At 36.1% G+C, this 17,958-nt stretch overlaps 3 protein-coding genes across 4 annotated transcripts in view; all 3 read right to left on the bottom strand.

Moving 5' to 3' along the window:
- plk3 (polo-like kinase 3 (Drosophila)) overlaps positions 1-4,539 on the bottom strand; it is a 7,766-nt gene extending 3,227 nt beyond the window's left edge. Inside the window, exons 1-10 of the mRNA XM_016446865.1 lie at positions 4,263-4,539; positions 2,779-2,886; positions 2,576-2,692; positions 2,358-2,487; positions 2,176-2,263; positions 2,000-2,095; positions 1,409-1,607; positions 1,114-1,240; positions 891-1,003; positions 355-472 (exon numbers count right to left, since the gene is read on the bottom strand). Of these exons, the coding sequence (XP_016302351.1) occupies positions 355-472; positions 891-1,003; positions 1,114-1,240; positions 1,409-1,607; positions 2,000-2,095; positions 2,176-2,263; positions 2,358-2,487; positions 2,576-2,692; positions 2,779-2,886; positions 4,263-4,454 (1,288 nt within the window). The 5' untranslated portion in view covers positions 4,455-4,539. The remainder of the gene's footprint in view (positions 1-354; positions 473-890; positions 1,004-1,113; positions 1,241-1,408; positions 1,608-1,999; positions 2,096-2,175; positions 2,264-2,357; positions 2,488-2,575; positions 2,693-2,778; positions 2,887-4,262) is intronic.
- A 1,559-nt stretch (positions 4,540-6,098) lies between these two features.
- On the bottom strand, positions 6,099-9,205 carry LOC107658360 (calcyclin-binding protein-like). The gene is made up of 6 exons (XM_016446866.1): positions 9,039-9,205; positions 8,534-8,747; positions 8,347-8,443; positions 7,170-7,269; positions 6,919-7,013; positions 6,099-6,571 (listed from the first exon to the last, which is right to left on the bottom strand). The coding sequence occupies exons 1-6, from the start codon at positions 9,054-9,056 to the stop codon at positions 6,412-6,414; spliced, it is 684 nt and encodes a 227-aa protein (XP_016302352.1). The 5' UTR covers positions 9,057-9,205; the 3' UTR covers positions 6,099-6,411.
- A 517-nt stretch (positions 9,206-9,722) lies between these two features.
- LOC107658361 (28S ribosomal protein S14, mitochondrial-like) lies at positions 9,723-11,097 on the bottom strand. Of its 2 annotated transcripts, none has more exons than XM_016446867.1 (4): positions 10,970-11,097; positions 10,548-10,712; positions 10,137-10,335; positions 9,723-9,934 (listed from the first exon to the last, which is right to left on the bottom strand). In XM_016446867.1, the coding sequence occupies exons 1-3, from the start codon at positions 11,036-11,038 to the stop codon at positions 10,153-10,155; spliced, it is 417 nt and encodes a 138-aa protein (XP_016302353.1). In that variant the 5' UTR covers positions 11,039-11,097; the 3' UTR covers positions 9,723-9,934; positions 10,137-10,152. The 2 variants fall into 2 exon arrangements, with proteins under 2 accessions (XP_016302353.1, XP_016302354.1); XM_016446868.1 differs by having other exon boundaries at positions 9,723-9,937; positions 10,140-10,335.
- Between the last annotated feature and the right edge of the window lie 6,861 nt (positions 11,098-17,958).

Here is a 17,958-nt window from a genome sequence, read left to right as displayed (position 1 = left end):
CATATACACACACACACACACACACACATTTAATATTATTGTATCTTGGTTATATTATATTATAGACAACAGTTGTTCTGCTTAATATTTTTGTAGAAAACCATGACCCTAAACTTTTGATTCATAGTGTAAATGTAAAAAGGTAGACAAATCTATGAAGGGTAGAAATGGCAAGTCACCTTGCTGCTAAACTAAGCAAAAAAATAAAAACGAATTAGGCCAGGATGCTTTTGGACAAACTTGTTCCTAATAGCGGCCTCTGAAAGCCTGGGGGTTGAGCCTAAAATAGGCCACATGCATGCAAAACTATTTGCTGCTGTATGTCTGAGCAAATTAGCTTCTACGGTCCCTTACCATCAGTGCTGCTGGCGACGGTGCCTTTGAAGGAACGAGACGCAGACTTCCTGGACTCCTCCTCTGCCGGGGTGTCCAGGGGGCCAGAGCTTGCCAGTTGAACCGTAGGAGAAGTGGCCTGAGTATCAAGAGGAAGTCATATTGTTTTAACAATCATAAGTACTTCCTTGTACTCAGTTAAGCAATTATCATGCACAGTGGACAATTATTTTCCAATCTCGTGTCTCAAGCTTAAAAGATCTATTTGTCATGTGATTAACTCTGCGACTTGTGTGGATTTGGTTTTGCAATTTTGGGTTTGGTCAGTACAGAGTTATTCTGAGACGTTCAGCACAATAGCTGGACGATTGCACTCTATTATTCATTTACAGCAGCTTTCAAAACACGTCCCCACAGAGCCCACTTTAGCTATGCTGAAAAACAGCATGCATACTGACGCAGCTTTCTGCGACAGCCATGAGTCAGCCGGGGAGCAAAAGTTTACGGCGAAGCTATTAATACATGCCAATGCACATAAATGTAAGATGAATTATTACCTCATTCACTCCCATTGTCTTGTAGCTCATTTGCCGACCGATGGAGTGCTTCACCATGCCAGAAACCAGTTTAGAAATGTCATCTTTCTCCTCACAAGGTGTCTTTTCAACAGCTGCAACGACATTTTATGTCAATAACAAAGAAACCAATGTCAGAAGTTGGTCCAAACCAATGGTGTTATTGTCAACTAAAATAATTTTGGTAATTAAAGTAGGTACATACCTTTCGATTTCTTCTTGCCAAAGAGGCTTTTAGCCATCTTGGTGAAGAACTTCTTGGCAGGGCTGGGTGGATTAAGCTCAGGCACCATCACACAGCTGCTGGGAGGGAGTTTTTCTGGGGTGAAGCCCTGAGGGAGGGAAAAAGTAGGTGGATTTAAGAAAAAATAAAAAGATTAGAGGACTACAAAATTACAGTAAGAAACTGTCTAAGAAGAAAGTACACACTTAAAAAATATCTTTATAATTACGTTAAAAGGAAAAGGCGAACGACTATTCAGGGCTATTAGTATGCTAACCTTTGTGAAATACTCGTGGGCCAGTATCTGATCCAGTGTAAGGCGGTCAGACGGGTTTTTCTTAAGGATTGTGGAGATCAGCTTCTGTGCAGAGGGAGTGAGGGAAGGAGGAAGGCTGTATCTCACTTCCTTAATACACTTGTAGGTCTCTTTCAAGTCTAAGGTTTCAAAAGGTGGATTCCCACAAAGGAGTGTGTACCTAAATAGACAAGAAAAAGAGCTCGTCATCAAGGCTGTCAGATCTGATGCAGCATAAATCAAGTATTTACTATGGACTTTCCATAACATAAATACATTAATATATTAGTCTACACCAGGAAGTCCCAATCTTTTGTTTGTCAGATGAACCCCTTTGCTCTAAAACATGTACTTGAAATATTAACTTGATGTTCGTGGTTTTCTGATGATGGTTAATAGTCACATGACATGCAGGTAAACAAAATCTTGACTATTTTTAGAAAGCATTTTATTTTTAAATGAGGATTTATAATTTAATTATTAGCCTTTCATGAACTTGCAAACCACAGTTTGGGAAACCCTGGTCTACACAATAACCATAAAACAGTGTAGAGTAGACTTGATAAGACTTACATTACACAACCCAGCGACCAAACATCTGACTCTGTCCCATGGCCTTGTCTGTTTAAGACCTCTGGTGCTAGGTAGTTTGGAGTCCCGCAGATGGTCCTGCAAGAGCATTTTTTACATTAGCACACCAAATCAAGTTTATTTCTATTTAAGTTACTGAAGACGGCATGCAAACTCACTTCTTCCTCTGCTCGACTGTCTCCAGCTTTGCTGCCAGCCCAAAATCTCCCAATCTCAAGTCCATGTTTTCATTCACAAAAAAATTACCTGCAACAACAAATTAGAGCATTATCAAACCAATTGAACTTGATGGATGTCATACTATGATTCAAACAGCAGGCTAAACAAACAAAAACAATACCTAGTTTGAGGTCTCTGTGGAGGATGCCTTTGTTGTGGAGGTATTTGAGCGAAGATATGATCTGTTTGAGGTAGTAACGTACTTCTGGATCTGTCAGCGTATGTCTTGCTTTCCAAATGTGTGCCAGAGACTGTAAACACGAAGCACAGGATTAGAGTAAATGCCTTGTATTCACCAAAGCAAACCATGAGAGCTCTGTTTTTAGCAAAGCAACTCACCTTTCTGCTGCAGAGTTCAAGGAAGATGTAAATGTTGTCTTGGTCCTCAAAGTGATGGGAAAACTTCACCACATGCTTGTGTTGGAGGCTTTTGTGAAGCTCGATTTCATTAATGATCTACGAGACAAAATCAATGAATAAACATTAGAGAGGCAGCTAGAAATATGATGATTCACATGTGTATTTGGCTATTGTTTGTTTACCTTCTCTCTCTGGTGTGGCTTTGAGACTCTGCTTTGAGGAATAACTTTCACAGCATACATCTTGTTGTTGGCAAGATCCGTCATCTCATAACATCGTGCAAAACCACCCTAAAACAAAAGCCATTATATATTTAGTCACAGAATGTTTCAACAGGAAAAAAATGCTGCCGTTTCAATTCAAGGTTATGATTAACTTAAGATTTGGCTGCAGGTGCCTGTACAACGGTCTCAAAACTCAATGACGGTGTCTGAAAAACTGGCTAGTTGCTTACAAAGACAACATATTTGGAGATTACCAGTGTGTTTAACTTTTGATTCATACGTTTTCAGCATCACTAATATCAAGAATGCAGTATGGAGTCCAGAGACAGTCAATATGTCCAGACCAGGATTTGCAATCTGGAATTGATTTATGGGCATTTTTACCCTTTGTGCCATATAAAAACAGTGTCATCCATTTTGCAAATGCTTTAACTGAAAAAAAAAAAGGCTATTATCTCTAAAATCAAATCAGGCACCACAGTTTTTTTTGTTTTTTTTGAATTAGAAAACGTTTTAAACGATCTACCATTAACTTCAAGTCTTGCAGCTGTTGGTAGTTCTTTTTGATATTACCATTTATCGGTTGACCCCATATCGGTCACATCTGATGCATCATAAAGCTGCACAAAACATTAATATTTCCTCTTAAAAAAAAAAAAAAAAAAAAAAAAAAAAAGGCAAATTCTACGTTTATTAGTTGATTCGTTTAACAAATTCTGTGCGTTTTTTTTTTTTAAACATACATCGATATTCCCAATCTCGTAAAAAAAAACAAAAAAACCCCCAAAACATTATTTTGGGCATTTTTGCACCAATCCTTAGTTGGTCCAACACATGTACAAAGGAATGACGTATTCTTTTCCCAATTGACCAACCCCTTCTTACAGCATCGCACAATGATGCGGCACTTTAAAAACTGGGATTAACGAGACTTCTAATGATCAATAACGTTAGTCTAATTAAAAAAGAGCCTTGTTTGGTAAACAAGTGAACAAAACCGGGACAGTGGTCATTGGTTCCACTGCTCACGAGCAATGTAGCATCATTTTCATTGATGCACGGATTCATTCATCCATTCATCTTTTCCTGACATCGAATCAAATCTGGAAACGTATTAAAAATCCTCCCAATTGTAAACTGCAAGTAGCATCACTATCTTTGCAGAAAATCACATAATGGACAATATTTGAAAGACATAAGATGCAGTGCTGGAAAAACCGGCAGGCAGGTTCTAGAAACGCAGACACTGCGGTCCAGTGGTTCTGGTGCACCGAAGCACACCTCCCAAAACCAGCCAAACCCAAGCACGAGACCGATATACTGCGCACCGTGCACGTTTAAGCTCATCAGGAAATGCGATCAAATAAACCGTGACAAATTTTAATAAATAATTAAAATGACCAGCTCCGATTTATTTCAAACACTGAAAAACAGATTGGTACCTTTCCCAAAAGCTTTCCTTTACAGTACGATCGTCCAGTCTTTCCATCAACCACCACCTGCGCGATCTCCGTCTTAACGTGCTCGGATTTACTCCGGTTCGGCTTGGCAGCCGCTTGAGACGGTTTGAACAAATCCGGATTCATCATTTTACAAGAAAGACGCTGCGCTGAGGTAAAACAAGCAGGGTCCATTCATTAACATAGATCCTTCGCCTTAGAAAATAAACTCCTTATGTGAAGTCCCAAAGTGTGGCGAAGCTCTACAACTTTAATCCTGTGCGAGTCGAACATGCCGCGCCACCGGAGACCTGCAGTATATAAACGGTCCGTGACGTATGGGCAGAGGCGGGGCGACAGACGGGGACGTCTGGAAAGAAACAACGCCATTGGCTGCTGGAGATTCAATCAAAGATCAGAGGGACGCATATGAAAGTGCTGTAGAAAGTGAATGAAGACCTAAGAACATCATCCAATCATAGTTGACGCGATTATATGGACCTCCGGATGACTTCCACTGGCTGCTTAATTGACAGTGTTTCTTTTTTCCTCTGTTCAGGGTTTTTGTATAATGTGAACATGTATTTAGCATTATCAAAGCAGATTTTATGTCGTACTGTGTAAAAAACAAAATATACAGATGGCCGCCACGAGTTTTGCGTATACAACTGCATATACACAGACTGTATTTACATCATGTGGATAAAGCAAAATTACATAATTGTGGAACATACAGCTGTACAGAACTGAAAGAGAAACTTGTGGTTTCATGCGCCCCCTTGTGGCTGAATTAATAAACAACGGAGACTTTTTCCCCCCTTTTGCACAAAATGTTCTCTAGCCACTTAAACTCAGGGCGTTTTTTGGTATTTTCGCCTAAATTTAACCAAATGAACCCATATATGGGCTGATACCATATAAGGAAGGCAATGTAAATGAAGCATAAACATTTTTAACGTCATTTTGGACCCGTATCCGGGTCCGCAGAGTTTAACTGATTAGAAAATATAATGCAATGTAACTATAATTGACAAACACTGATTCACAGTTTAGTTTAGGTCCATTCATACATCTGAATAATAATGCATCACAGCAATATTTCATTTAATGAACATGGGTGTTATAAATAAATAAATAAATTAAAAAATAAGTTCAGAAGCGCTTTTTTACGTTTTTTTTTTATTTATCACTCTTAAGTTATATGGTCCTAATCACTAGAATAATATTACAATAAACATAGAACCCATGATTTTCAATGATTTTACCACGATATACAAAAAACTCCTTGTGGTTTGATAAATAAACTACAGTTATTATTATTATATTATGTTATTTATTAATAAATAAATAAAATAAATGAGAATCGATCAATTGTAGTAGTAGTAATAGAAATATTGCATGACAGGAATATTTTTTGAGTACCAGAAGCAATGAGCATTTTTTCTTTTCTTTTTCTTTATCTTTTTAAAGGTATGTAGTACTAATTGCAACAATATTATTGACTACAGTAAGCCATGTTTCCATAATTGTAATAAATAATAATAAATATCATAAACAAACTTATGCACATCGCGTTTGCATGCACCTCCTTGTGGCTTGATAGGTAAACTACAGCGACTAATTATTGTACATAAAAGCACATTTATGTGTACAATTATGTTATCTAAAAAAATATTTTGAGACTGTATTAAAATTCTAATTAACAAACACTGTTTTCTATATATATCCAGTTCATTTAGTTTAGATACTCTGTAATCTAACTCTGTTTTCTCTCCATGATGATGAGAGTAATATTACATGACAGCAACATTTAATTTCATGACCACCAGAACCAATAAATGACTTTTTAAATTTATTTTCATTTTCCACATTTAAGGTACATGGTCTTAAGTGCAATAACATTGACTGAAAATTTCCTGAACATCTGTTTACCATAACCTTGTTTACCATATGGAACAACTTAAAATTATGAATGCTGTGAAAATTACAGTGGAAATGGAAACACTTTACGAAACAAAACTTTCAGCAACAGCTGCATTTAACAGGAAAGAAAAGTACAAAAATACATAAAATTATCTGAATAAATTGGAATGGCATGCATGCAGCAGCTGAATTTGGGTGTTTCACTGTGAAAGCAGACCAATAAACTGGCTTAGAAGTCAAAGTCATCTGCTTTGGCCTTCTTCTCCTGAGACTCAACCCAGGCCTTGTTGATAGTGCGCTTCATCTCGTCATTTCCATCCGTGTAGATCTTCTTCAGCACGCTCATCAGCCCCTCGCTTGGATCAGCGTTCTCATCCAAGTTGGGTTTGCTGAAACAGACAGATTACCATTCAATTACCATTTATGACTTATAAACATAATTTGAAGAACCAAATTTAGTATGATACTTATTACTATGATGTTACCCAGATAATAGCGCATTATGCAGTCAAATATACATATATATATATATTTAATAATTATATACTTTTATAATATATAGTAATATGCTTTTTATAATAGTTTGAATAATATTAATTTACATTTATAATTTTATAATTTCTAAATTTATATTTTCTTTTTATGCATCTGCACCATTTGATTTAAAATTTGCTTCAATATATTAATTTTAAAAAGTAAAACCAATAGAAAATGAAAGTGTGTGCATTTTACTCACTCTTTCTCCTTAGACTGTTTTTCTACTTGTGTCAAGCAGTCCCACTTTTTTGTTGACGACTTCTTGCACATAACAAGCACCATGTCTGTTTTTATCTGTAAACAAATGAATGCATTTTACAATTGCCTCTTTATCTATACAATTTTATCCATAAAACAAATAAATTTGCCAATATACAAAAACAAAGAAAATGACAAACCTCAAATCAATCTGACAACAAAATATACAATAACATAAAGAAAGTGACATACCTTTTTACTACTCTCTGCTACAATAATGGGATATAAAAGGTTGTTGACTGTCATTTGATGGTTCTTCCCATCCAGATCTTTGACTAGAACACTGAAGCCTCTGTGAAGACAGAATAGCAGAACATGCATACATACCTTGCAGAAAATGTGAATAATTTTAACAAAATAAGAGAGATCATATAAAATGCATGTAATTTTTTTATTTAGTACTGTCCTGAGTAAGATATTTTACATAAAGATGTTTACATATAGTCCACAAGACCAAAAAAAAAGCTGAAATTATTCAAATAACCCCCTTCAAAAGTTTGGGAATTTTTGAGATCCATCTTTTCACACTGAGGACAATTGAGGGACTCAAACACAACTATTAAAAAAGGTTAAAACATTCACTGATGCTCCAGAAGGAAAATGATGCATTAAGAGCCGGGGGTGAAAACTTTTTAACAGGATGAAGATGTCCAAATTATATAAATATTATTTTTTTTTCCATTTAGTACTGCCCTTCGGAAGCAACAGAAGATACTTGCATGTTTCCCAGAAGACAAATGAAGTACAATTTACCTTGATCTTCAAATTCGAAACGTTTTCACCCCCGGCTCTTAATGCATAATTTTTCCTTCTGGAGCATCAGTGAATGTTTGAACCTTTTTTAATAGTTGTGTTGTTGTTATTGCACACAATAGTTGTGTCTGAACTGAATTTCGTATGATCTCTCTTATTTTGTTAAAATTATTCACATTTTCACAGATTCTGCAAGGGGTTCCCAAACTTTCGCATACCACTGTATTATAGATTCTGCAAGGGGTTCCCAAACTTTTGCATGCCACCGTGTGTGTGTATATATATGAAGAGTTCATTTGCAAAAATCGATAACTCCATTGTTAACAATTCTCAAAAATGATGTTTTTTTTTTTCATTGTGTATTCCAATTCATCTCAATCAAACTGCAGTTGGGTTATTTTGATTAGGTTAAAAAATAACTAAAAAAATAAAAATAAATATAGATATATATATATATATATATATATATATATATATATATATATATATATTCAAATGTGAATTTAATTTTAAGAATATATTTATTTGAATATTAATTATTAAAAACAACAATAAGCAATATTGCATCATTTTACCATAATAAAAAATGCAGCAATATTCAATGTGAAAACAATACCTCTCTGTAAAGTTGGCCTCAACATTTTCAGCTGGAATAGTATGTACTCCTTTTAGTGTAATGTAGATTTTGACGAATTTGTCAGACTGGTCCCATCCTAAGACACAAGAAAACATTGACAGGTGTATTAGACCAAGCATATCATTATGGAATAGCCTATGCCTATTATCATGAGGTATGAACGCACCATAATTATTAATTTTGACTGTGTATCCTTTGAGTATTGTGTCAGTTTTGTCTCCAGACTCTTTCTTGGCTTGCTGCAGTTTCTGCTGTCGTTTCTGCGCCAGCTCTTTCTCGATCTTCTTCTGCTCTTGCGTTAACACGTCCCGCACGCGCTGGCGTTCACATTTCTCCAGCAGGCTCGTGATCTCTTTAAGATCACTCTCAAGACCGGCGATCTAAAGACACAAAGTCAAATCTGAGAACAAGTGAAGAAGCATGTTTACATGTTCAGCACAAGTGAGATCAGCAGGCAGCTGTCATCTCAGAGCCATACTTAATTCACCCAATGTGTATATTATCCTATAAAACATCCTAGTAAAACAGGAGTTTCATTCACATTCATACGCTTCTGTATATCAGTGCATGGGGCTTTACAGTACAATGAAAACGAAACCTGGCGGCTGGCAAGACTGCTATCACTAACGTTAGATGGAACTAAAATGAAACACACACACACACAATTATACCAGCTCATTGATGTCCATCGCTGCCTTTGAAGAAACCTTAGGAAACTACCTTCTGCAGTATTTAATTGAAGTAATGGAAATTAACTTTGCTTTCAATCGGGCGCTGCTTGTCCGCTGACATATGCATTCAGCGTTGTTTCTAGAAGGATTCTTGCTTCCGCGTTCTGTGATGTCAAAATAAAAGACCTCATTTTAGTTGCCTTTGATAAATGACCGCAATTACACTACTAAATAATTCTTACAAAAACCGAACGTTCATATTCATAATGAAAAAAAAAAAAGTATTACAATGTTTCAAATTTATTACATTACATATGGGATAAAATGATTCTTAACATAATAAAGTACAAAAATATACACTAAATTTAAAAATGTAAATGTACTCATAACTTTCAAGATTACAGCAACCAGAAAACATTCCAATATACTCAAAACATTTACTAGTTAACAAGAAAATTTGTCTACATACAAATAAGAATGAAAATTTAATTAACAATAAATTATTTAAAGCTCTTTGCGTTGTTGATAAAATGTCTTTTGTATTTTTTGTCAAATTAGTCAAAAATATATAATATTCTAGTGTGTGACACCAAATAAAGAGATAATCAATAAGTAAAAAGGTTATATACCAGTAACCTAAAAAATAAAAATGAAAATAAAATCGCAAAACACAAAAGTAGCACATTACACCTTTTTATTGTATCTACAATAAAATAACTTACATAATTTGCCATCATTTGAAAATGAAAAAAACAAAAACAAAGTGACAATGTGAAATCTGAACCAATTTAGTAGAAAAAAAAATACAACATTTGAGCAGGTGCTTGTTGGTTTTACAGCTCTACGTCTTTGTATTTTATGCAAGAATATCTTCTCTTTCAAGACAAGGTTTTAGAACAGGGGTGCCCAAACTTGGTCCTGGAGGGCCGCTGTCCTACAGAGTTTAGCTCCAACCCTAATCAAACACACCTGAACCAGCTAATCAAGATCTTACAAGGCATACTAGAAACTTCCAGGCAGGTGTGTTGAGGCAAGTTGGAGCAAAACTCTACAGGACATCGGCCCTCCAGGACCGAGTTTGGACACCCCTGTTTTAGCACAATCCCATGGCTGATCACCACATTGATCTCTGTATTCCAGACATCTGGTTGTGGTCCGCTAAATGCCGAAAAACAATGCGACTGAGACGCCACCTGCGCTTCACTCCACGAGGACGTGATGTCATCACACACCTGTTGCGAATGCGCACAGGACAACTGTCTCGGGGTAGTGCAGCTATTTCTTTATCAGCTATCTCCTGAGGAAATAAACATGAGACATGGCCTGTATTATTATCAATATTGTGACATTTAATTTATTAATTCATTGCAAATCAAAATAAAGGTTAATGACTGTGTAAATGGATTTAAAATCCTCACCAAAAAATCCAATCATGCACATGGAAAACAATCTAAAGAGGGTATAAACTTCCATCAAATAGAAACTGCAAGACTGAATGTTAACAGTTACCTGTAGCTCTTTTGGCAAAATGGTATTCTTCCTAATGGCATTGATGCGCAGTCTTGTATCTGCAAATTCAAATGCCATTTGTCTCCTTTTCACATCCCGTACCATCCTCCAGTCAACATAGTAGCTCCTGACCTGCTCCACCACTCCAAGTGAACTTCTGTAGGCCTGAAGAACATCAGAGGAGATTTTACATTTGAATACGTTTATATCTGAAATACACCTAGTCAAAAACCCCCCAAAAATGACAAAAAATAAAAATAAGTTAGTAAACTATAAATGTCACTAGTATGTCTTGGTGTATCTTATTACAGTCTAACGTGATCGCAATCGAAATACAACACCATTCAAACACAAATACAATGCATTCAAAGTCCTAACAGACTTTGAATTTACAAATCAGATTTTTTCTAAACTGAATTTACCTGTCTACAAATCGGCAAGGACGAATGCAGAAACCCCATGCCCGTGCTGAGGAGCTTCCATGCCGCCATGTTGATCCAGCACTAACCTCGATGGTGGTTTGAAGGGTAAGAATTGTGTTTAATATATCGTTACCGCCATCTCCTGGTCATATTAAATGTTCATTCGAGATTTGGGTTTTCTCCTCACTCAAAACTCTAAGCAAAACACAGTAGTAAACAATTTGCAAAAGTTATGACACTTTGTTGTTATAGGATATAGCCGACAATGTTATCGAAAAATTGTCTGAATGTCATGGCGAATCATATTTATAGACTTCGATTCATTTTTGAAAAGTCAACAGAGAATTGTAGCTCTGAGCATCTATCAGCCATGAAAATAGTAGTGTAACATACAAAAAAAAAAGTTTCATAAGACAAAATAATCAGTAAAATCACAAAGTATGAACAGCAGTAATAGTTTGTGTGTAATTGCAATACTTAGCCAGATAGTGTCAGAATGTCGCTACTAATTCAACAACAACAACAGACTCCTCAAAGGATTAAACTAACAAACGAGCTTTAAATGTAGAAGTACACTTTGACAAAATCTGTATGATCTGTATACTTAAAGCCTTAAATACCTGTCATATAGGTTATATGCATTTAAAGCAGTTCTTAACCTTGACTCCAAGACCTCCTATTGCCCACAACAATATTCTATTTATTTATTTTTTACTCACAATTTCTATTCAATAAAATATATTTTAAAGCTTGGCATTTTAATTCAGCAAAAACATTTAGCATCAGTTGGCTCAATTTTACAGGCTGGTCTTCACAAATGACATTTTCAGACTTGAAAATGCATCAGGACACATGAACAATCGCACCTCGGAGACCTTTGAGATATTGTGAGGTGACCTGCATCCTGCACCTGCATTGTGTTAGTAGTAGTTCAAGACAAGAGAAACAAGCTCTCTTCGAGACAATTGTCTGATTGTAATGCTGACTGGCTGTACAAATAGGAAACCTGGGCACATTTAGACAGCAAATTTGTTGAGCATATTATAGGCCTACAAAGTATAAGAATAAACAGGGGACATAGTGAACCTTCTGTTTTAAAATTCCTCCCTCACTGCTTGATATCAGAGGTAAGTTTCCTCATTTTGTGTCTGCTAACATTTTTTTTTGTTTTTAAGCCAGCACTTCCATAACATACTAAATGAAGATTACTTTGCCATTTCTTATGCTCATTTGCCATTCTGTCATTACCACAGGATAAATCCCCCCAATAAAACAATGCAACTGAAAAGAAGAAAAAAGCAGACGACAACAAAATAACAACCAACAAACAGCTTGTTATGTGCTTCTCTGCATGACACTGGTTAGAGTTCAACCCCAAGGCATTCATAAAAAATGGTTCTAGTAAATTCCTGTAGAATTTCCCAAGCAATCGGCCTTCGTTAAAAGATACAAGGAGATGTGTTCTGAGAAAAATACTAACATATGTCAAATTGTACAACTTCACAAAGAAGATCCATTATGTAAATTAAAGTGGAAAACAGATCTCGTGAGGTCTAGACACCAGGTAATGCTTCTGTAAACCAATTGCTATGATGTGAGGTTAACTTAAATAAATGAATAGGAATAGAAAGGGAACATAACTAATTTTAACCCATGTAAGCCTGCAGGCAACTAAAGTTGCTGAAGGCTCTACCCATATTTTTCCATTTGGAAATATTTTTTTGTGTGACAATACTTCAAAAACCACTGCTGTACAAGCAGACAATCTTAGGAAGAGCTTTTGACAACTTGCTAGAAATGATGCCATGTGGTGATGTTTAATTCATGAGCCATTCCTGGATGTTTACTCAGAAATATACCTGTCAACTTTAGTGACCAGTGAGCAAAAATCCTAGAATCTTTGCATTAGTTTCTATGGGAGTGCATATTACTAAATATACCATCATCTTTACATGAAAAATACTCTTTTAAGAACTCCACATATAAAAAACATTGTGCAAATAATTCTATTTAGGACATGCTTTGGAAATATCTGGGTATTAATGCTGTTGATCTAGATAGAAAATTCACAGCATAGTTCTATTTATTTTAAACTTATCAATATAAAGCAGAATGCCATACTGTGTCATGCATGTGCTGCTCGTCTGAAGCTGAATCTAATATCTGCAACTCTGATCTTCTGAAGATTTCTGAAGCGTAGGCTTCAAAAATATTTAGTAAATTTCCTGCTGTTCGCAGGCCACTTGAAATCCCACTAGTTGCTTTTAAATGAGATCAATCCTTTCCAAAAACAAAGCAGATTCGGTCTGCGCTTTGTTCTTTAACAAATAAAAAATGAATCCTAGTGGTGTGAAGGGCTTCACTTCCACTGAATTCATATTCAGACATTCCAGATTGACTCACCAATGGGGTGTGAAAATGAGAAACAAAACTGAACCTTGCATGATATGTGAAACCAAATGAGTTTGAGGTTGACATTTTGTAAGCTAAAATTGCTGTTTAATGTTTTTAACCTGTGCAAAAAGTATTTTTGTGTGAATTCTCTCAGATTTACTTTATGAAAGTGAAAAAAAAAGTGAAAGTGACGTGACATGTGGCCAAGTATGGTGACCCATACTCGGAATTAGTGCTCTGCATTTACCCATCCAAAGTGCACACACACAGCAGTGAACACACACAAACTGTGAACACACACCCGGAGCAGTGGGCAGTCATTTATGCTGCGGCGCCCGGGGAGCATTCGGTGCCTTGCTCAAGGGCACCTCAGTCGTGGTATTGAAGGTGGGAGAGAGCGCTGTACATTCACTCCCCCCACCTACAATCCCTGCCGGTACGAGACTCGAACCCACAACCTTTGAGTTACGAGTCCGACTCTCTAACCATTAGGCCACAACTTCCCTAAAAAGTGAATCTCTTATAGAAAAGAGATTAAAAGTGCATATTCTTTTTATATTAGTATCTCCACTGGTTCATTTAAGCAACATCACAAAGAGCTCAAATGAGTTTCACTTTTACAGTGTCCTGTTTGATTTTCATAAGCTACTTGTGTGGGCTGTTCATTCTGACGTCACTATTAAGCCTTGCAAAGTCAGCATCTGAACACACTGCAGAAAAGAAGCTGGCAGTCTAGTATTTGTGGGTACTTCAGTTTTTATATGAGCTCAGAGAAAGTGAAATGGAAGAACGTTTGCAAAATGATTTAGTCTGCTTGTGCTAAACATGGTTCAGCATCTAAATATTACTATGTCTGTTATTTTGGTCAGTTCTCTTGCCCTTCATGTAGAGCTGGAAATATTGTAATTACAAGTTACAAGCAAATGAATGACTGAACAAAGTCATATTTACAAGTGGGAAAGACATGACTTGTCGAGTTGGAATAGGGCATGACAATTTTTAAACATTACGAAAACACTTGTAAAACAGTAGGAAGCATGTCTGTAGTAAATTATAATGTATAATTTAGCAAGTTGTTTTAATTTGATATGCAGAACCTCAGTCATCATGGTTTGCTTTGTGTAACACAAACATGTAGTTTTTAAACCATGTATAAATTAGTGATATAGGAATGAATATTTTTCAGCATTTTGAATTCAGATGTTGGTATTTGGATTTATTTTTCAAATAATTATTATTATAATTTTTTTTTAGGCTACTTCCGACTTCAATGCGTGACATGTCTTTGTAATGAATGCCCAACTTGGAGTTCCCCAGGTACACTTGAAGGCAGCATCTTTCAAAAAGTTCCCACAAATTTCACTTGAAGAAATTCAGATGTTCCACACATGTGGAGATGCATGTTCTGAGCTCTTTACCATATGTGGTAACAGGTGATGTGCAAACATAACCTCAAGATTGTTTGCTTTCCACAGTCTAGTGTTCTGAACCAGTGGCTCTAATTGTTTATTTTGATTTTTTTTTAAGTTTTCAAACAGCATATCATTCAGAAATTCTCCACAGTTCTATTATGCAAAATGTTGGTTAGAGAGTGGGAAACCATTAACATTAGGCCTACTTTTAAAGAAGATTCTACAAGTTTTGACAAAATGAACTCAGTTTCATGTGTGCAGTTTCTCTAGCATTTCCATTGTGCTTGCTACTGTTTCAGGCAGCCTTCCAGCTATGAGGTGAAGTCCTTTTTGGACTCGAGGTCAAGGTCTTCTTGATTTGTGGAATGTTCTGCACTGCACCCTCAGGACCGTGTCAATCTAATAACTGGGGACCGATGACTACCCGCACAGCCTTCCAGCTATGAGGTAAAGTCCTTTTTGGACATGAGGTCAAGGCCTTCCTGAATTTTGGAATGTTCTGCATTGCTCCCTCAGGACAGTGTCAATCAAAAAGCTGGGGACCGATACCCTCGCCGAACGAGTCTATATTTTGTCGGAAGCCCCTGTTCTTCCTCTGTCTCTCCATGGGTCAGTGCATGTTTTTATCTGCATTTTACACTCCAGTCCTTCTGTTCAACAGATGCTGAAGCTGACATATAGGAAAAGAGAGAACATCCATCCTGAAGTCCCATTTAAGTTGATCGTCAATTTCAGTAAACAAACAAGGGCTCCTAGAACGACTCCCAGCAGTGTCATTTTTATTAAACGTTCAACCTCTAATTTCAGCACAGAAGCATGACAAGTATTTGATTAATGTTTTGTCCCCAATGCGTGTCTGGTTTTGACATTAGATTAAGAAATAGAGACGTCAGAGGGAATGAACCTTGCACGGCCAACCATCACAATCAGAGCGATCATGCCTTCCAAACCTAACTGTTAATCCCATCAAACACAGCATAAGGACGTTTATGACGAATTTAATTCAAAATAAAATATGAAATGATAACTGGGACATTTAGGCCTCTTCAGAGTTTTTTGCATGACCATCTGTGAATTCATTCAAATAGACCACCAAGGTTAACAGGAAGTGTGCTCTCAGGGCACCCACTACCCTTTTCCACTCAGTGGAGCGGGGTAACCCAACACAATACGGTAGAGCAGAGTCTGTAAACTTTATGAAATCTTCTTTTATTGAGTCAGGTAATTGAGAATGGCCTGCAGAGAGAAAAAAAAACCCCTCACATGTGCATGTCAGCATGTGTTTCTTGCCTGTTTTAACCATTTGACTAAGATGGTAAATTTAATCTATAGACGTTTGGGGAGGGAGATTGCTTGACTGATTTCCTCATGCCATGGTGCATTATTTTCAACAGTACATCTAAACTATGTGGATGTGTAGTGTTCTGGACAGCTGAAGTGTAGTATTTCTGCACCCACCTGAGTGGGTGGGTAGGGGATATCTAATTTAGCATGGAGAATGTGGCTGGAGAAATACTAGTTCATTTGATTAGACTTCTGGAAACATTTCACACATGATCTTGTATGATATCAGTCCTCTGGCAACAGTGTTTGTCAAAAGAACTTTCAGTTACAGATCATTTATCAATGTAAAAGCGAGAAACTTAAACTTGAACTGTTGATATAATCTGCTTATCACTATTTTTTGTCTTTTTCTCTAGTAAAGTATCTAAATATTCTAAAAAAGAGAGAGATAAATGTACTATATTTTCTGTAATGTTTATGTAATTCTGATACATAATTTGGAAATGGTGGAAGAAAAAACCTATATACCACATATAACACTACGTATACTTAACATATATTTACTTAAAAATATGCTTAAAATGTACTCTTTTTTCTGTAAATTTAATGTAATGGTTATTAACAAAATGTACTACATGTATTTATTTTTTACTTACTATTAATTGTATATGTATTCTCTGAAAACATGTTTTATTGTTTTGTTTTATTATATTATAAGGATGTTTAGATATTTTTATTTGAAAATAAGTCAGAGGTTTATAATGTGCTGACATCACATAGGGCTCATTTCATAGGCTTGACAATATCGGTTTGGCAATGCCTCTTTGAGCTTGTAAATTTGACCTACTGTAATATATCAACAATTTTGACAGGCAGTGACAAACAAGAATCCAAGAAAAGTGTCTCAGAGAAGTTTATTTAAAGAACATTTGTGACAGAGGTAAACAGAAAACTGGAGGAGGCAATGTAGACATTTAGTTGTGTTGCTCATTTATAAATTAAATTTATAGGGAGGGCCAGCGATCTGAAGCTGATAATGCTGTCATAATTGTCTGTTGGAAAAGTAGATTAAAGGACAGGTTAGATAGTTACAGGATAAATAAATGTCAGTGGAAATGGTAGGTAGTTTGATGTGGTGCACTGTAATTATTATAACTAAATTCAGATCTCAGTGTTTTGATCTTGAGATGCGACAGGACAGCTCTTCATCATATCACACATATCCAAATGAACTGCCTATCAGCAAAAACAAAAAAAAAACTCTTTCACCAGCACCATTTGATATTTCCTGCACAATAATCAACTTATGTTTCATATTTGTATCTTTGACCAATAGCTGTGAAAAAAAAAACTGATGTTAAATAATTGACATTTTAGACACAATATTCCCAGTTACATTGTTTATTTTTGCTCCGCCAACAAATATAATTCCAAATGAATTTAAAGCAGAATCATCAATGTTTGAGTAAATGAATCAATGACTCATTCATTTGTTTGCTTTCTGAATGAATCAGTGTAGTTATACAGATCAATTCATTGAATGATTCAATAATTCACTCAAAAACCTGATAACTTTGTTGCCACCTACTGGTGTAACTGTGCAACCTGCAGAAAGAGTCGTTCAAAAGTCTGTCTGGAATGCATAAAACAAAGAAAAACCAAGCGATTCACAAACATTGTCAGCTTCCAACGCCATATGGGACATTTCTTCCAGAGATTTGACCTCTGCTCTACCTATAAAGAAAGAATGTATTTTTTTTGGGCCAGGCAGTGTGGGTTGAAACAGCATGCTTCAAGTCAAGTGTCTAGATCACATTATATCTGAGGAGGAAAGAACCTCGGTGGCCAATGAGAAACAGGTGAGAAAAGACAAGCTTTGCTCTCTGGGAGGGAGATGAG

Source organism: Sinocyclocheilus anshuiensis, unplaced genomic scaffold (genome assembly GCF_001515605.1).
Source record: "Sinocyclocheilus anshuiensis isolate Anshui unplaced genomic scaffold, SAMN03320099.WGS_v1.1 scaffold375, whole genome shotgun sequence".
In the NCBI taxonomy this organism is placed as follows: domain Eukaryota; kingdom Metazoa; phylum Chordata; class Actinopteri; order Cypriniformes; family Cyprinidae; genus Sinocyclocheilus; species Sinocyclocheilus anshuiensis.
This window is presented reverse-complemented; position numbering and strand designations above follow the sequence as displayed.

Excerpts from the sequence above, each read along its gene's own strand:
- LOC107658360 (XM_016446866.1), bottom strand. Across the intron at positions 7,270-8,346 it reads GAGGCCAACTTTACAGAGAG|AGGCTTCAGTGTTCTAGTCA; the intron begins GTATTGTTTTCA and ends CTGTCTTCACAG. Across the intron at positions 6,572-6,918 it reads AAACAGTCTAAGGAGAAAGA|CAAACCCAACTTGGATGAGA; the intron begins GTGAGTAAAATG and ends TGTCTGTTTCAG.
- LOC107658361 (XM_016446867.1), bottom strand. The coding sequence starts at position 11,038 with ATGGCGGCATGGAAGCTCCTCAGCACGGGCATGGGGTTTCTGCATTCG. Across the intron at positions 10,713-10,969 it reads CCTTGCCGATTTGTAGACAG|GCCTACAGAAGTTCACTTGG; the intron begins GTAAATTCAGTT and ends GATGTTCTTCAG. Across the intron at positions 10,336-10,547 it reads TTTTGCCAAAAGAGCTACAG|GAGATAGCTGATAAAGAAAT; the intron begins GTAACTGTTAAC and ends TTATTTCCTCAG.